We start from the raw sequence: 16130 nt of genomic DNA, 5'->3' as shown, positions 1-16130 counted from the left end.
GAATGCAAGTTAGTCCCGCACATCTTGTTATTTTACTGAAAACATACTAGCTCCTCTTTACATCCTATTGAAATATACTTCCAGCAAAGGAACTTCACCAACCTCTGGGACTTGGACTATGTAAGGTGTATTGATGAACTCTGGGCTCTCATCATTAGCATCCATTACAAGGATCCTGACTTTTTCAGAAACCTGGAGTAGAATATGAAGAATATATTATGACTCAAGCTGATTTTCAACATGTACTTGTTCATTTGCCTACTAAGGTGTAGTCAAAGGCAATGAAAAATTATGTTGTAATAGAATATCTTTGCACTACCAAAACTGAGCACATAAAAGAAAATACAGAAAATCCCATAATCCAGAAGAATTTGCTTTGTGGAGAACACCCAGGTATCTCCAAACCAAATAAGGAGTCTCAGAGTACTTTATAAATTACAGACTGGGGCTGATTTTCAGAAGTCTTTCTTCTTCTTTATGGCATTCAAGATATGATGTATTTTATGAGGATACATAAAAGACTGTAAAAGTTGGTACCTGACAGCCAAGAGCATTCATTAATGCCTCATTTGATATCATGATACTAGGTTAATAGCATGTATAATTTGGATGTACAAATACACGCTACTAAGATGTAAAAATCCATCTTGAACAAAACATGTTCTCTTTCTAAAAACACAGAAGCAAACATATTTGACCAATGAAACTTCCCAGTTGTTTGCAAGTGGACATGTGGATGTGATCCCATTATTTCCTATTTACAGAGGTTTCCAGGGCAGCTGTGCCTGTAGGATGCTGGCACCTCCCAAACATTCGTTGTAGTAATTTCAATTAATTTGCTTGAGGTGAGGAAGAGCTCTAGAGTTATCCAGTCTTGTGGACAGCATGAGGGTCCCACTTTTGTGGCACCTCTAGTGATGAAGCCCAAGTCCTCTTATTGGCAGACTAACATCCTGGCTGTGACAGCACCCATCCATAAACCGAAAATGCCAAGGAAATTTGTAAAACTAGGATTGGATGCTTGTGCACTGCCTCAGGTAAGTCCTTAATAATTAGATGTGATCAAAGCTTTATTCAGCAGCAGACAAGAAAACCCCCACCATCTTAGCCTAAGCAAATCTTCTTAATGTCATGCTAGAGAAACATCGTGGGGATGGAGGAACAGTCAGTTCTTGGGTATCCAACAATGTCATGCATTTCTCTGAAAACCTTCCAGATCTTTCTTAGGTATGAATCCTACTGAGCTGACATTGAAACTTCATAGGAAGCTGCTGTAATTCTACAGGCCACTAAGTCAGTCTTTCAGCTTACACTACATTGTAATTATCCTCAAATAGCTGAGCAACAAGCTGGAGTGAGACTTGAGTTACTGGGAGTTCAGCGGCTCTTGAAACAGGAGGTAAGATTCTAATGAGATTATGTTTTCTGTTAAAATGAGATAGTCCCTGTAAGGTAATTTAATAGGAGGAGGTATGTGGGGACAGACAGTTTGACAAGCTACAGCATAATTAAATACTTACTGTACTCAGGCCATCTGAAATACTGACAATAACTTCAATCTCATCTTCCTTCTGTAAACCAAGAAAATTCCTTTGTTAGAGAAATGGTGTTTGCCCTGATTGGAAAAGGGACTGCAAATTTAAATGTGTGTCAGCAGGTAGATAAAAGTAACAACTAACACCACAAAGCAATTACAGCAGAGGCTAGGAAGATCCTTCAGAGGCTCCAGCTGCGGGGCTCCTTGGACTTTCTGTGGCTACTGTCAAGGGATGGCTGGTCTGGGAATCCCTGTTGTCCTGTAAAGTGCTAGTGAAAATCAGTCATCTTTTTCAAGAAACACGCCCTAAAAAGGCACGATTGGTTCAAAATTCTTCTGTCTCAGTACACAGTGTTTTGAAGGGTTTACTAAGTACTATGTACCCTTCCCAGCAAAGGAGACAAGAAGGATTCGATGCCTGTGTTCCTAGAATAAGGCTGCGTTTAGGCCACTATTGCTGGGAACATCTTTAACCTATATGGTTACATATCGGCTGAAGGGCTATGATGTAACTAGAGAAGTGTCCTGGAACATTGCTTACACAAATCTCTACTTCCTTCTAATGACAGGAGAGTCCTCTGTCTGAGGATAAGAGGACTGTAACTGCCCCTAAGCTCTTGATGGGGTGTGGGTGGGGAAAGATAGGAATAAAGAGTAAACTTCTCTTTTGGCAAAAGTTGGACAGACAGCTGCTGAAAAATTTGATAGCAGTGCCAGTGGTGCAAGTCAACTGGAAAACAACATGATGGGTGAAGTATAATGTCTCAGAATAGCAAAGTATATTACAGGTTTCAGGGGTAAATAAGTTGGCATTGTCCCTCAAAACCACGGATCAAATTAAACTGAAGGAAATTCCATGAACACATGGAGTGGTGCCATTTCACTGTACCTCTCTGTCAAGCTCCTCGATCAGCGTAACATTTCCAAGGTTCTTGTCAACAGAAAAGTAGTGTCTTGATCCAGCTTCATAGGCCAGGCCGTATGTCACGGGATCTCCTTCTGGATCAGTTCCATTCAGAGTGTACACATGGGTACCTGAAAAATTGGCATTCGACCGCATTTCCCTGTGGTTACTTCAATCAGTGAATATTTCAGTGGTCTGCTCCTTAGAAACTTAGCTCCCCTGTGGCAGGCAAAGCTTTCGTGAATCAAACCCACTCACTGGGAAATATGGATAAGTAGATAGTTCAATAGCCCTGATTGCCCCTTTTTAGCCTCCTGGTTAAACCGAGTTTATCAGTGCTGGTTTCTCTCACTGCAGGCCCTTTCCTGTGGAACCACAGCTAGATCAATACTGCGCACATCATAGTGTTTACATAGATGACAAGCTCTTGACTAACTCTCAGCCCAGGTGAGTCAGAAGTGATGCTGTTGTATGACTGGGTGACAATCTCAGCAGTACCAAAAGGCCCTCACACACCTCTGCTCTATGGGAACAACGAAACTGCAAACTAGCAGGCAGAGGATTCGGCAGCTGAAGGCAGTGCTCCCACAGGACTGGACCCAGGCTCTGAAGCTCAGGAGATGCAAGGACATTTGCAGACTTTTCCACTTTCAGAACTAATAGATGCAGAAGTCTTCTTTCCTACTTCGTTCCCCCTCATTAACTCCCTCTCATTAAATTCTCTACTTAACACACCCACTCATGCTCATACCAATGAATAAATTCTCTAAACTCATCAATGTATTTCTTTCACAAGCTGGGGAAAGAGAGATTGTTATTTCTATTTTTAAACATTTGAGAAGTTTGGTGCCAGTTTTTCCAGTAAACTGATTTTGTTTATCAGAAGTGATACTTCCTGGGGGAGTTACAACACCCACGTTTTCAAAACATGGTGAAGGTTTATTAGTATTACTTTTTTTAAAACTTACATGTCTGTCATTCTACTGTGCATCAATATTTCATCCAAATAACTTCAAGCACTTTACAAATATCAGTTAACTGAGCCTGAAATATAAACCACTGTTGTTGTTTCTTTCCAATCCACTGTGCCCTGAGTAAGTTACCTGAGATATCCAAGTTGCAGAGGTTTGGAACAGAAACTCTGCTTTACATCTAACAAAGTTCTCTGCACTGGAAATACTGTAGCCAAGCAACTCATGGATTAGCAGTGAGTTTTGCTTGTGCATGGGACACAAAGATATGATGGAAGGATCCCTGCTAAGAAAGTTAGCATAAAGTTAAGGAAGAACACTGTTAAAGGGAACACAGAAGACTCCAGTTTTAAACTACTCTGGCCCTGAGTTTGAGATATTTTTAATTCTGTACTCAAAAGTCATAATCTTTTTCTCCTATCCTCTCTGCAGTGGAGTTTTTCACTGACCAGATCCATAAGCTTCTGTTTAACTCCAGAGCTTTGGTTGAGGTCCTGCCCACAGCACTGACAGGTCAGCTTCTCAAATGTTTCCTCAGTTTTGCAATGCAACCTTTCGCTCCTCATTTGCTATTGCTTGGCATACAAAACGTGAAGCAAACAGATCAGTGGGCTTAATGGACATGCAGTGTCCAGGCATCAGCGGTGATACTTAGAAAACACGGCTGTCTTCTCTGCATAGCAAGACATTATGCCAACCCATGTGGGATCTGTGCTCACTTATGAGTAAACTCTCTTATGATAATTACCAGGGCGATATTTGGGCAACTTTATACAGAAAAATGTTCACATTGCAAAAACCAATGGGCCCACAGGAGCACAAACAACAGACCCTGTTATGAGCTAGCTCAGGCAGCCAACAAATAGTCAAGATTTGCAAAACAGATTCACAAAACTACAAAATACTTTCCACATTTTTCTTGGACTTTTCCCATAAAACAGAGTTGAAAATAACAAGACATCTGTAACTGAGGTCCCCAAAAATTATTAGGGAAAGAAAATAAGCAGTATGATGAGACACTTCTCTGATTGTAACAGCTGAACTGTGTAAATGCAAAGCAATGCAAGGAGAGGAATAAACTGGGGCTGATATAAAATAGTGTCCTGAAAGGACACCTGCCTCATGATATAGCTGTCTACGTAAGAGACAGAGATTTCAAGAGTGTTGAAGGATCTGCAGCACCAGCACTGACTGCATTTATTCTTGTTTTTCAAAAGCTTTATCTTAGAATCACAGCTGGGGCCAAATGGACAATTCAGGCATCAATTGCCAGCACTTCACTGACATCATTATAAATACAGTGCTTCTCTTCAGCCTTTTTCGGTCATTACAAGTTTTTACTTCTTAGTTGCTTTTCTGCCCTCCCTTCTTCACTTTTCCTTCCCCTTCCACTTTATATACCACTGGCTGTCCTGCCTGTTTCTAGCAGGTGTGGATGTCTGCAGCAGCTGCTGAGCAGCACTGTCTGTGCAGTGGAGAAACAGGATGGAGACCACAACAGGCATCTGGGGTCTCTCGGAGCCTGCGGGCAACAACCAGGCAGACAGTCTAGTGCTGTGACTGGGACTGCCCTGAACTACCAACGTGGGTAGTACGCAAACTGCAAACCACTCCTCAGGGATCGCAGGGCATGTGCTAGAGAAGAATAGACTGTGAAAGTTCAGGTGAATACATTTGAACCTGGGCTTGTTCTTCCAATCTCACAATTTTCTCTCCTACATTTTCTAGGAATTTTCTTATAAGGAAAACAGGAATTTTCTTGCTGCTGAATGTGAGAAGAAACATTGATATTGGTACAGACTGAGATTACTGAGGTTTCTGAGCAAGTAATGAAGGACATCATTGATCTTTACACTGGACTGTTTGCTTCCTAGCTAAAGCTGATACTACTTCATTTTTCACAATACAGGACACTTGTGTGCCTTTTAAATTGGATTGTGGATCAAAATTTCTTTTCTAGCTCATTATAATTCCTAATTTTGTCTGAATTGTAATTTCACTGCACAATACTCTCCATATCATTAACACCCTGAGAACACTTCTCAGCACAGTGTTAATGCCAATTAAAAATCTCCTCTCAGTATGCTGCCTCCACTTGCTGAAAAGGAAATAAATGAAAAAAACCAGCTAAAATCTTATCAGCAAGTACCAAGTAAACAGCCTCCCTCTGTCAGAAAGATAAGGGAATGGGAAAGTCTACCCAGGGATATGGCAAATGCCGTGTACAGGCCCTGGTGGGAAGAGCCAGATGCTCCCAGTAGCTGGGGGATGGCGCAACAGGCTGGGACAGGGAAGTCCCGGGGAGCTGCACGCTGCTCCCTGGTACGGCTGCTTCCCAGGAGCCACTCCATTTTCCTATTCCATCTTAAAAGTCATTTGCTCTTTACTCCTGACACTCAGGCTGAATGGCTGTCCCATGATGCCATTGCTCCTTTTTACTTCATTTCTGACTTAAATTTATTCACGGCCAGCCTCTGTCCACGTGCTCTGGGACTGGTTTTGCCCTCTCACTGAAGACACGCTCTCCCTCTCTGCTGTGCGACACTCAACAATCAAATCGCCTCCCTGCCAAGTTAAACAAGCCAAGCACATTTTGGACTCATGCTCAGTCCCCCCCCCCCTCCCCGCCCCGTTGTCTTTTGCCACCACAGCTGACATCTGCTAACAAGATGCTGAGAGGGACATCCATGGCCATGCTCCCAGGACAGGACACCTCTGTTCCCAATGTCACAGCAAATACCAGCTCGCCTGGGGTTACGCGCCTGCTCTCCACCTCTCTCAGCCAAAGGCCTCTTTCCCCACCAGGAAAGGTGATGGACAGTTAACATACAGCCTACAGATGGCTGTTTTACACTGCAAGCACAGGGGAGCTCAGGCTCCTGGAGGACATGGACCCTACACATCGACTACCTCAAAAATGGCTCCTTTCCCATTCACTACCAGCTACCGCTCCTTCCTGAGCATGCCCAGGTGACTCCTGCTCCCTTGCTGCACACCAGCACACCGTGCTGGCTGGCAAAATGGAGACACAGCCGGCATTGGCAGCCCAAAAGCCATGGCTGCTACAGCAGCAGCTGAAATAGGCCCTGCAGCTGCAAGCCCCTGTGGCGGGGAGAGGGGGGTTCGTTGGCAAGCGCTCAGCCCAGGTCCCGAAACACCACCCCACCAACAGCAGCAATGTGTCCCCACGGCACCCACAGCAACCAGCTCCAAGGAGAAGCCATCTGAGGGTGATTTTCTGATGTATCTGCAGTTTCTGTCAGAAGCATAAAAACAAAAGTGAAGGCTGTAAAACCTGTGAGTCCTCAGTGCATCTCTGGGCAGTGCTCTGCTTTGCAGGGGGGCTCCATTTTGCATAGCGTTAGCTCTGCTGCAGTGATGCAGAAGGCAGGCTGTGTTTAACAGTTCTGTTCTAGTAGCTCCTAGCTTTCCTAGGGGGTAGATTTTACTTTCTGCAAAAAGTTGAATATTTTTGCACCTTCAAACAATTTATTCTTTCTGAAGTCATCTGAATGTGAGGTCTTGGTGCGTCTCTAGATTCCAAGACACAGCTTGGGCTAAATTGTCCATGTCTGTGTCCTTTCTAGTCAGAAAGGAATTATAATTTAAAAGAGAAGCACATTAATTCTTTCACTCATATTTTTTGTGACACGGAGGGCTAGAAATAAATTGTGGGCAGAAAAAATTCCTTGCAGGTTCAGCTACTATGTCTGTGCTGGATGAAATACAGGAACACATACAGAGAGATGGCAGAATGCCAGGGTGGGATCGCTGAGCACTGAAGGACAGACCAGGAAACACATTAGCAGGGAGTCTCACCAGTTTGGGGAGCAGCAGGGTGACAGAAACAGAGAAGGGACAATGGATACCAGAGAGGACAAGAGGGCTTTCCACTGCCAGCAGTGAATGATGGGAAGAGACGAGACCAGGAGCATGCAGAACAACAGGGGAAGCTTGAAGGATGGAGGGACCTGAAGTGGTCAGTTAGCCAGGGGTAGGTAGCTGGCAGCTGTAGCTTTGATCAAAAAAGAACTGCCACGGCAAACTGGCTTTGAACAGGGGGGAGTGCATACCAGGGCATGGGGAAGAACAGAAAGGAAAAATGCAAGGATGAGAGGCATGCAAAGATCTCCAGATGCTTGGGCTTTGAGAGAATAATGAATTTAGGCCTTCTGAGTATGCTTCAATCCCTTTCTCTGCAGCTGTTCTCAGTCCCACTCTGTCCCCACTATGAGGGCTTACAGGGATTAATGAGGTAAGATGAAACAAACAACCTGAAATAGCATCCCACACATGCCTTAAGACCTTGATTAGGAGCACACGTACATTTTTTATGTACAAAGGCAGCTCTTTGCAAAGAGCTAATCACCCACCTGCCTTGCCAAACAGCCACACAAACTGCAACTGCTATTTCAGTTTGTAACTTTTCCCATTCTTCTTAAATCTGGCACTGGAATGGGCTGCTGTTCTGGCCCTTCTTACCTTGAGGGGTCTCATGCTCTGTAGCAATAAATGAGATCTGGGAATCTGCAGACACTTTCAAGCTTTCACACAGAAATAGCATTTGCTGTTTTTATGATAACTTATGCCACAATATATGTAACTTGGTAGATCACAACTATCTGTAAGCAAGCACAATTGCACAAAGGAAAAGAAGGTCAAGTTAAGGATGATATGAGCATGATAATGTGGTATTCTTGAATTTGATGCGTTCGTGCAGCTGCAGCACTGCAATTTCTCTTTCTACAGTCACATAGAGAATCCATTGTCTCCTTTTGGTGCTCAAAAAGGTTGCGTGTCCCTTGCCTACAGATGCCTGGGAATATAACTAACACACACCACTTTGCCAACTGCTTGTAATCTCAGCGGGGCCAAAGGCTGTAAAATTCCTGGAGGTTTATTAAAGCTGTTGTTCATGGCATTGCTCAGATCAGACACTAGCTGCTGCCAAGAAAACCATCCTGCCTACGACGCCAAATTTTATGTAAGCACAGGGGAGACCTAATGGCAACTTGCCCATTTTTGCAGCACCTAAGCCTGAGTGAAGTCATCCAGAATCAAACATACGGAAGTTTTAATTCTGTTTTGTCACTGATCATCCTGCTCAAACTGAAAGATGACTGCTGGAGTGTGGATGCTCAGGACTGCACATGTACATGAGAGACGAGATTCCTTCTCCTTTTTCTGGAGGAGATGGGGACAGAGGGATGAAGAGTACCCTGTGGTGCGAGACCCCTCACTGGGGCCACAGGAAAGGGCCAGCCTGGCAGCCATTTAGCATGGGCAGTGTGTGAGCCCTCACTGAGCTCTGGCATGAAGCTCTGACTGTGGCCTGATGCGAACACTGGTCCTCTCGCCCTGTGCAAAGCTGAATGCACACCTGGCACTGAAGCATCAAAGTGCCAGTGTCGTTTGTGCCCTCCTCTGGGAGCCTCCCTGCCAAATCATCCCAAGGAGTGTCTGAGCTGACGTGGGCGGTGGGTGGCAGCAGCAGCAGCATTGAGCAAACCCCAAGCAGCCACATCCCAAGGGAACCTCCCAAAGTGCTTTCAGAAGACCCTGCAGTACTCACAGCTTTTAGTCAAGGTGTTCTGGGAATTAGCCCAAAGAAGCACTGGCAGCTGTGTGGCCAGGCTACCACATTTGGACTTCTCAAAAGTAAGCTCTTATCTCCCTTTCCCAAGGGTTTCTCTAGGCCCTTTGCAAAAGCCTAAACTCAACACCTCGTAACCTTTCACCTCAGAGGAATGCTTTCGGTGGCACCTTTGGAGCTTTAAGCCAGAAGCTGCTTCTTTCTTGTCTTTTAAAGCACATTTATACAGCAAATTGTAAGTACAAGCCAGCCAATGTAAACACATGTAAATACATTCTGGATGAAGCCAGCAGGCATGAGGCACAGCAGCACTGCAGACTGAGCAGCCTGAGCTTTGTCACTGCTGCAACCAAAGCATATACTCCCCAGGGACCTCTATGTACCTAGCCTGGTTGCTACTGTTACAAAAGCACATGCAAAAGCCCATCACATATTTGCCACTATTCTTACTCAGGCTAGTTCCAAGAACGCTAACAGGCTCTGAACCCTCACACTGCTGTTTTGCTGTTCAGGCAAAGCCACTCTCCTTTTTTGCCTGCCTGCAGCCCCAGATCAGATGCACTGGGTCCCAGGGCTGGAAAATTACTGCTGTACTTTGCTGCTGCAGGGAGTGCTGTCATCTGAGAGACTGTGTGGCACTGCGGTCCTGATAGGAAGGACATTTTTGACTGTTGTGGCTCTGTGCCATCTTTAGCTCCCCATCCCCAGGCAGGTGGCTGGAGGCTCCCAGCAGTGGCAGGGAGAGGCTGATGCTCTGTAAATGCCTGTGAGCTGGCACCACACCAGGGGATGAGAGCCTGATGGCAAGCGAGTGAGTTGTACTCCCTGCAGTTTGAGGGGTGGAGTTGGCAAACATCACCCCAAACAAACTGAGTCGGGCTCCCATTTTGTGGCTATCTGGCATTACAAGCCTTATCTACACTATTAGACAAGTGATTAGCCTGTGGCTAATCTTACTCCATCAACCAGCAGAGCTGTCCAGATCGCCAAGGCTGAGCAAGTGTGGCTTCCATGTGAATCCGGGCAGAAATAAAGCAAAAATCGCAGCTCCTTGGTCTGCCTCTGGCTTTTGCAAGTGCATTACTGTTGGCCTTTAGCTGAGGTTTCCACTTAAGCTCGACCAAGCTTATAGCAAATCCCTGCTGCATCATAAGCAAGCCCTTTTTAAGTTCATCGGCTAGATGCGTCACATCTACGCTATGTGCCACCTTCTCCCCCTCCTCCTCTCTGGTTGAGCAGGCAAAGAAGAAGTCACTGCTTCCCAATCACCCTCTCCCCACCCCCTAGCACGCCCGGTGTGGGTCTTGGCTGGCATTAACACCACTGGGCCAGAAATGGAGCAAACCCCAGGCAGCTGCTTCCCAAAGCAGTGAGTGCCCCTGCTCACGTTTAGGAAGGCAAAGGTGGCAGCATTGGTCTTCTCGAGGAGGCTGTGCCCTCCGGATCCTTCTCTCACCCTCGCCTCCCCCAGCTCCCTAAGCCCTGGGAGGGGAGGGTTTGGGTGCACCCCTCCGCACAGCCATCTCTCCCCTCTATGCATGAGGCAGCTAATAAATGGGTGCTCTGGTACTTAATATGCAACAGCTAAATGCTTTTCTGATTTAGCCTGTAAAAGCTACAGACAAACAGGAGCAAATCCTAAACAAAACCTCACTGCAATGTTTGAAGAAAAGGTGGTGTTCATCACTGTAATATATTTGACATAAAATTTTTTAAATGTTAGGAAATTGTTCTTCCCCTGTGGAAAATATTGATTATAAATCACCTTTTTGTTCTTACTTATTTTTTCTTAATGCAACTACAGTTAAAAGAAGCATAAATAGATGTGCCTCAAAATGCTGAAAGCTGAAAAATGTATCAATTTTTGAATTTTCAATAAAACAAAGCTAAACCTTTCTTAAAAAACATCAGTTATTTAGACAAAGCAATTTTCACTCCAAGTAGAAACATTTTCTACCATTTGTACCCTAAACATGAAAAATGTGATAACTGTTTAAAGAAAATCATGCCTCTGTTACTTTTCAATGTACAGCGTGCTTTTACCAAGGCTGATAAAATTACCAGCAACTAGGCTTTCTTCTCATAAGCATTTACAGAATTGGCAAGAAGTCCCTCACCACCATGAATTTCTTCCTGACCCCAAAGGTCTGTGCTCTGATGCTGCGAATAGAGTGGTAGACCAAGAAAAGGGGAACTAAAATTCATGTTTTAAATTATAGCTACAGTTCAAACATGTAATTTTAATTTGAGGCCAATTAAAAGCCTGAGAGAAAAACATGTAAGACCACAGTATGTAACAACAACCTACAACAAAATATACGTTGCTAATCAAAAGAGCAAGCAGCTCCAGTTTCACAATTTAAACATACTAATTTTAATACTGACCAACAGGTGTGTCCTCCGAAAGGCTGAGAAGTGCCATGTTCCCGTTTGTGCTTCTGGCTCCATTATCAAAGAAATAGGGAGCATAATTTGCCTGAACTGCAATTAAAACAAAACAGAAGCCAAAGAAAAGCATTTTTGTAGGTGGCAGCTATTTGGCTTTGTTACCTGACTCTCAGTAAACATGAGCTGTTTGGGGAATACTATGAATGCATAACATACCCAGTTGCTGCAATGGACTTTCAGAACTGTATCTGTATGGATATTTTTAATAAAATTCCTTCTACATGCCACGGTGCCAGTATTCACACAGCAGCAAATAGAGAGAGTATATGGGGAAAAAAAAAACCCTCACAACAGAAACAAATCAAGTAGCAGGATCTCTTTAAAAAATCTCAATCAGTTCCAGACAGCTTCATTGCAAAATTAACCTTTCCAGCTTGCAATGACTGTACACCTCTCCCCTACTCTACACATGCAAGTCTGAAACTTTCCCAGTGCTTCGGTACCTTACCCAGTATTCTAAGCACATTCTGTCTTAAAATTATGCCTACTGCATAAGCAATTAAGCCATAATTAAATAGTTACTTACTTGCTGCCAGACAACAGCAAAGTTAAAAAAAAAAAAAAAAAAACAAGAAACAACAAATTAGTTGTCATTCTACTAACTGACTGTTAGAGATTCAAAATAGCCCATTTGAAACAAAACTCCAAATATATAAACACAGAGCGTAACATTTGCACAGGGATCAGTTGCCAAGGAAAATATTTCAGGACAACATTACCACATCAGTAAGGATTACTACAGGATTTAAGGTTATGCTTGTATCCTCCTATATTTTTACTTAACAAACTGATTATTGTACTCACCCAGGCAAACGTGCACCAAACTGAGAATGAAGGAGGGGGTGAAATGCCTTACATGCTTCATCCCACTGAAGAAAGGGCCAATTTCTTCTCTGTTTCAAGGGTTTGTTTTGGTTTTTTTTATGAAAGTTCCAGGAAAGTATCCTTCAGACTGCTGTAGTGGAGAAATGTGCAAGAGGCAGTAACAGATGCTAAGATGTTAAGCAGATGACACGTCTTAATTTCTGAGGAATTTAAAGAAGCTCCTTCCTACCACCTAATTAGACCAATTACTTTGCAGGGAGCTGTGGGATTCATTTCTGAGACAAGATTTGGAGGAATCAGTGTACCTCGCATAGATTCTGCTGTTAGTACTGCATTTGTGCTGTCCAAACACACAAGTCAAAGAGAAGGTAAAGTGGAAAGTTGTTTTCTTTCTGAACTCTATCTTTAATTCTCTAAGCCAGTCCTCTATTTTTGAGAGCTAAAAGAAATTTCTCTTTATTTTAGCCTTGGTAATCTCGAAAAACTACAAAGGAAGAAAATCTAACATTAGCAACAAACAGTGAACATGATTGTTACTATTTTAAAGGAAACAATCACATTTATGATAGCAAAAAATACACAAAATTGCATACTAAAAGGAAGAAGTCAAAATGTTCTTTTCATGAGCTGGCCTGATCATTTAATTCTTAAACTGCACGAATTTCTTAAAGCATCTTTTACATTCAACAGGGAAATTTTAACCAACATACTAAAAAGTGTGTTTAACCACCAACATACGGAAAAAGTTAACAAAGTAGCTTTTTTTCATTGCTTGTTTTGGTTTTCTGCACATAAAAGGTGCTAGCACAAATTTAAAATATGTATCATCCAATAAATTATAGGGTTAAAAACCCAGCCACTCTGGGAAGTTGTTCACAGACAAAACTTTTGGCTGCTTAAAAGGAAGCTCATCAGTGGTAATACTTAGCTTCCAATCAAGGAGTTGTTTACACAGTGGCTTAGCTCTTTGAACTTGACCTGAGGCAAAGGCTTTCCCTTTAAGGATGTGTTAATGGAGTTTTCTGGATTTTAATTAACAGCCTCCGTTAAAGAAATGTCTAAGAAATTAATCAGTCAGAGTTCTCCACTGCAATGCTTTAAAACGTGTCAGAAGCTACACTTTCTTCCCGGCAGACGCCCCTGAGGCCGGTGCCGGTGAGATGGGTGCCGCCGCCAGTGCCCCGGCGCCTGTCCCCGCAGGCCGGGCCCCGCTGCTGTGGCCGAGCTCGCTGCCGGAGGACCCGCTGCCGCTGCCAGCCCCTCGGGGCCTTCTCACGGGGGCGCGGGGCCTCCTCACGGCCGGAGGCGCTGCCTGCTACAGCAGCGCCCCGGGGCCAGGCCGAGCGCGTGGCTCCCGCGTAAGGCTGCGGGCCGCTGCGTGTCCCGCGGGCCCCGGCCGGGCCGCGGGCAGGCAACCGCCGCGCCCGCCAGAACAGGCCCGGAAAGCAACCGCAGAGCCAGGAAGCTGCTTCAGACTGGGCAACAGGGGAGATTTTTGGCTCCCTAATTCATCCATGTGTTTTATCATTATTGGCTAAGGTTTTGGAAGAGAGGAGATAAGTGTTCCCTAGACATAACCCTACAGTCAGAGTCTCCCTTCCCAGCACCTGCCTGCGGGGTGCAGAGCTAAAGGTGGGCCGCGCTCCCAGGCCAGCTTTCATCCCCCACACAGGGGAGGGACAGGCTGGGCAGTTTCTACGTATTTTTCCTACAGAGGGAGCTGGCAGTTAGATCCTGACGCGTATTTGTAGCATACCTTGCCCACCAGCTGCTGAAACTACAGGGTGAACGAATGACGGAGGAGGCCATGGGAGAGAAGTCTTTGCTGCAGACGCAATGCTGTGATGCTCCCGTGCTGTGGACAGGGCATTTCTGCACCTTCAGATTCCCCTGGACCTACGGTGCTGCTGGGAGGACACCTGTGCCTGCAGAACAAATCAACTGTAAGGCTCCCAGAAGGGTAGAAGTAAAACTCTTGTGCACAATATTAACAAAACTCACCATCGATTGTGGAACTTGCCAGAGAATGGTACAGAGAGCAAAAGCCTAAAAAGGCTCCAAAACACATTAGACAAATTAATGAAGATTAGGTTCATCGGTGACTAGCAAATGTGATGATACAGATGCAAACCCTGGCTCAGTAAGGCACTAAATTCCCACCTGCCAGAAGCTTAAAAGTTAAACTAGGGGAAGGTTCTTTGTCACCTTGATCTTTTTCTAACCGTCTCCTACAAGACCAGACCTTTGGTGTGACGGCGTATGACTATTGTTGTAGAGCCGTGTTTGCAAAGGCTCCATGTCGAACCAAGGTGTGACTTCAGCAGTAGCCTGTAAAGCTCAGGGGAACCTGCAGCAGGCAACTAAGAAAAACAAATGTATTTTTAGTGCATTTAAATTCACAATATGAGGATCCGAAGCTGAAAATTGTGTGGGAGGGGATGCACACATAGAAGATGGATATAGATGTAATCCCTGTTACAGATTTAACCATGCCACCACTGTCAACAGTAATACTAAACCACTGATAAAATCACAGAAATGCACCTGCGTGGTGCCCAAAAGGAAACATAAATAGCACCTAAATGTCCTCACCTGCCTCCTCAATCCGGAGCTAACAACACACTTTTTTCTGCAGAGTATTTTCCTAGAAAAAGTGATGGAGAGCTCTTGTCAAAGTTAATAGCTGTCTGTTCCCCTGGTTGCATCCCCTGGGGATCTAAATCTCTAGGGCCTGCATCTCCAAGGAAGCAAAACGTCTCACTCCTCCTGAATTTCAATGAGTTTGAGCTGTTAATCCCCTTAGCATTTGAAAAACCTAGCCAATATGCGTCTATGCACACTCAGATACATACCTAACACAGCAACACTCTGACAGAGTACTTTTTTCTGTCAGAAAATATGCTTTGATCAAAGCTAATACAGCTCATGGAGCCAGGCTGATTTTGATGAATTTTCTCCTTGGGAAGAAAAGGGGCAGGAGCGGGTTTCAGGAGAGCAATATATTCTATCCCAACAGTTTTATGGAATGGAAGGATCCCTCTGTCTATGTAGAAGAAACTTTCTATTTCATATATTTTTAGCATATCAAGTAGCAAGAAACACAAAAGAAGAATGAAATATACCCATCTGATCTGAACCAGTTCATTTCCCAGGGTGTTCTGTTTGTTTACTATTCAGTATGAAAACAAATCTAGAAAGATCCAATATTTTCCAAACAAAAGTTCTGGGTTTGGGTCACTGATTAGCAATATCTATTAGAGTTTGTTAGACAACCTGAATTTTTATGAAATAAAAGTTCAAATGTTGAAGGACGCTACAGTAATGCAATGAATATTTTTGCAGACATCACCCCTTCTGACCACAGCTTGGGTGTAGCGGTACCAGTGCAGCATGGTTGTAACTGCTGGTTTGTGCATTGTGAAGCCCCCTGGGATGCCCTGAGCCATGGAGGCTTCTGTTTCCCCAGCACAAACCCATACCCCAAACCAAAACCAGAACCTTCCAGGGCATAGGGGCCAGACGCAAAACTAACCTCACACAAGTCCCTGCCAGCTCCTGCCCTCTTACCTCCCTGAGCCTTCAAGAATCTTGGAAAAACCTGGGCCCCAACATGCTTACTTTTCTTAGCCCTAAACCCCAATTTAAGCCTAAGACTAGCAGTCTTCCTTAACCAAGTATGGCTGACAAGAAATGGGCTTCCAGCAGTACTGAGAGCTGCCCTTTTTCTGTTTCCAGTCCCTGAATACGGGAATCGTGGGCCCCACCAAGACAGCTGTTCTTGAGCCCAATCCCAAAGCCCAACCTACAATGTAGGCCAGACTAGAAATGGCAACAGATGCTAACACTAAAATG

The 16130-nt window shown here is 44.4% G+C and overlaps 1 protein-coding gene across 1 annotated transcript in view; it reads right to left on the bottom strand.

The window, feature by feature from the left end:
* Positions 1 to 12318, bottom strand: part of CDHR1 (cadherin related family member 1) — a gene marked incomplete at both ends in the record, with an annotated part of 46748 nt that extends 34430 nt beyond the window's left edge. Inside the window, 5 exons of the mRNA XM_082311091.1 lie at positions 103 to 192; positions 1521 to 1571; positions 2427 to 2572; positions 11391 to 11486; positions 12258 to 12318. Coding sequence (XP_082167217.1) covers positions 103 to 192; positions 1521 to 1571; positions 2427 to 2572; positions 11391 to 11486; positions 12258 to 12318 — 444 coding nt within the window. The remainder of the gene's footprint in view (positions 1 to 102; positions 193 to 1520; positions 1572 to 2426; positions 2573 to 11390; positions 11487 to 12257) is intronic.
* Between the last annotated feature and the right edge of the window lie 3812 nt (positions 12319 to 16130).

Source organism: Platalea leucorodia, assembly GCF_965183815.1.
Source record: "Platalea leucorodia genome assembly, chromosome: 4".
NCBI lineage: Eukaryota > Metazoa > Chordata > Aves > Pelecaniformes > Threskiornithidae > Platalea > Platalea leucorodia.
The sequence above is the reverse complement of the archived record's forward strand: the minus strand, read 5'-3'. Positions and strand labels throughout refer to the sequence as shown.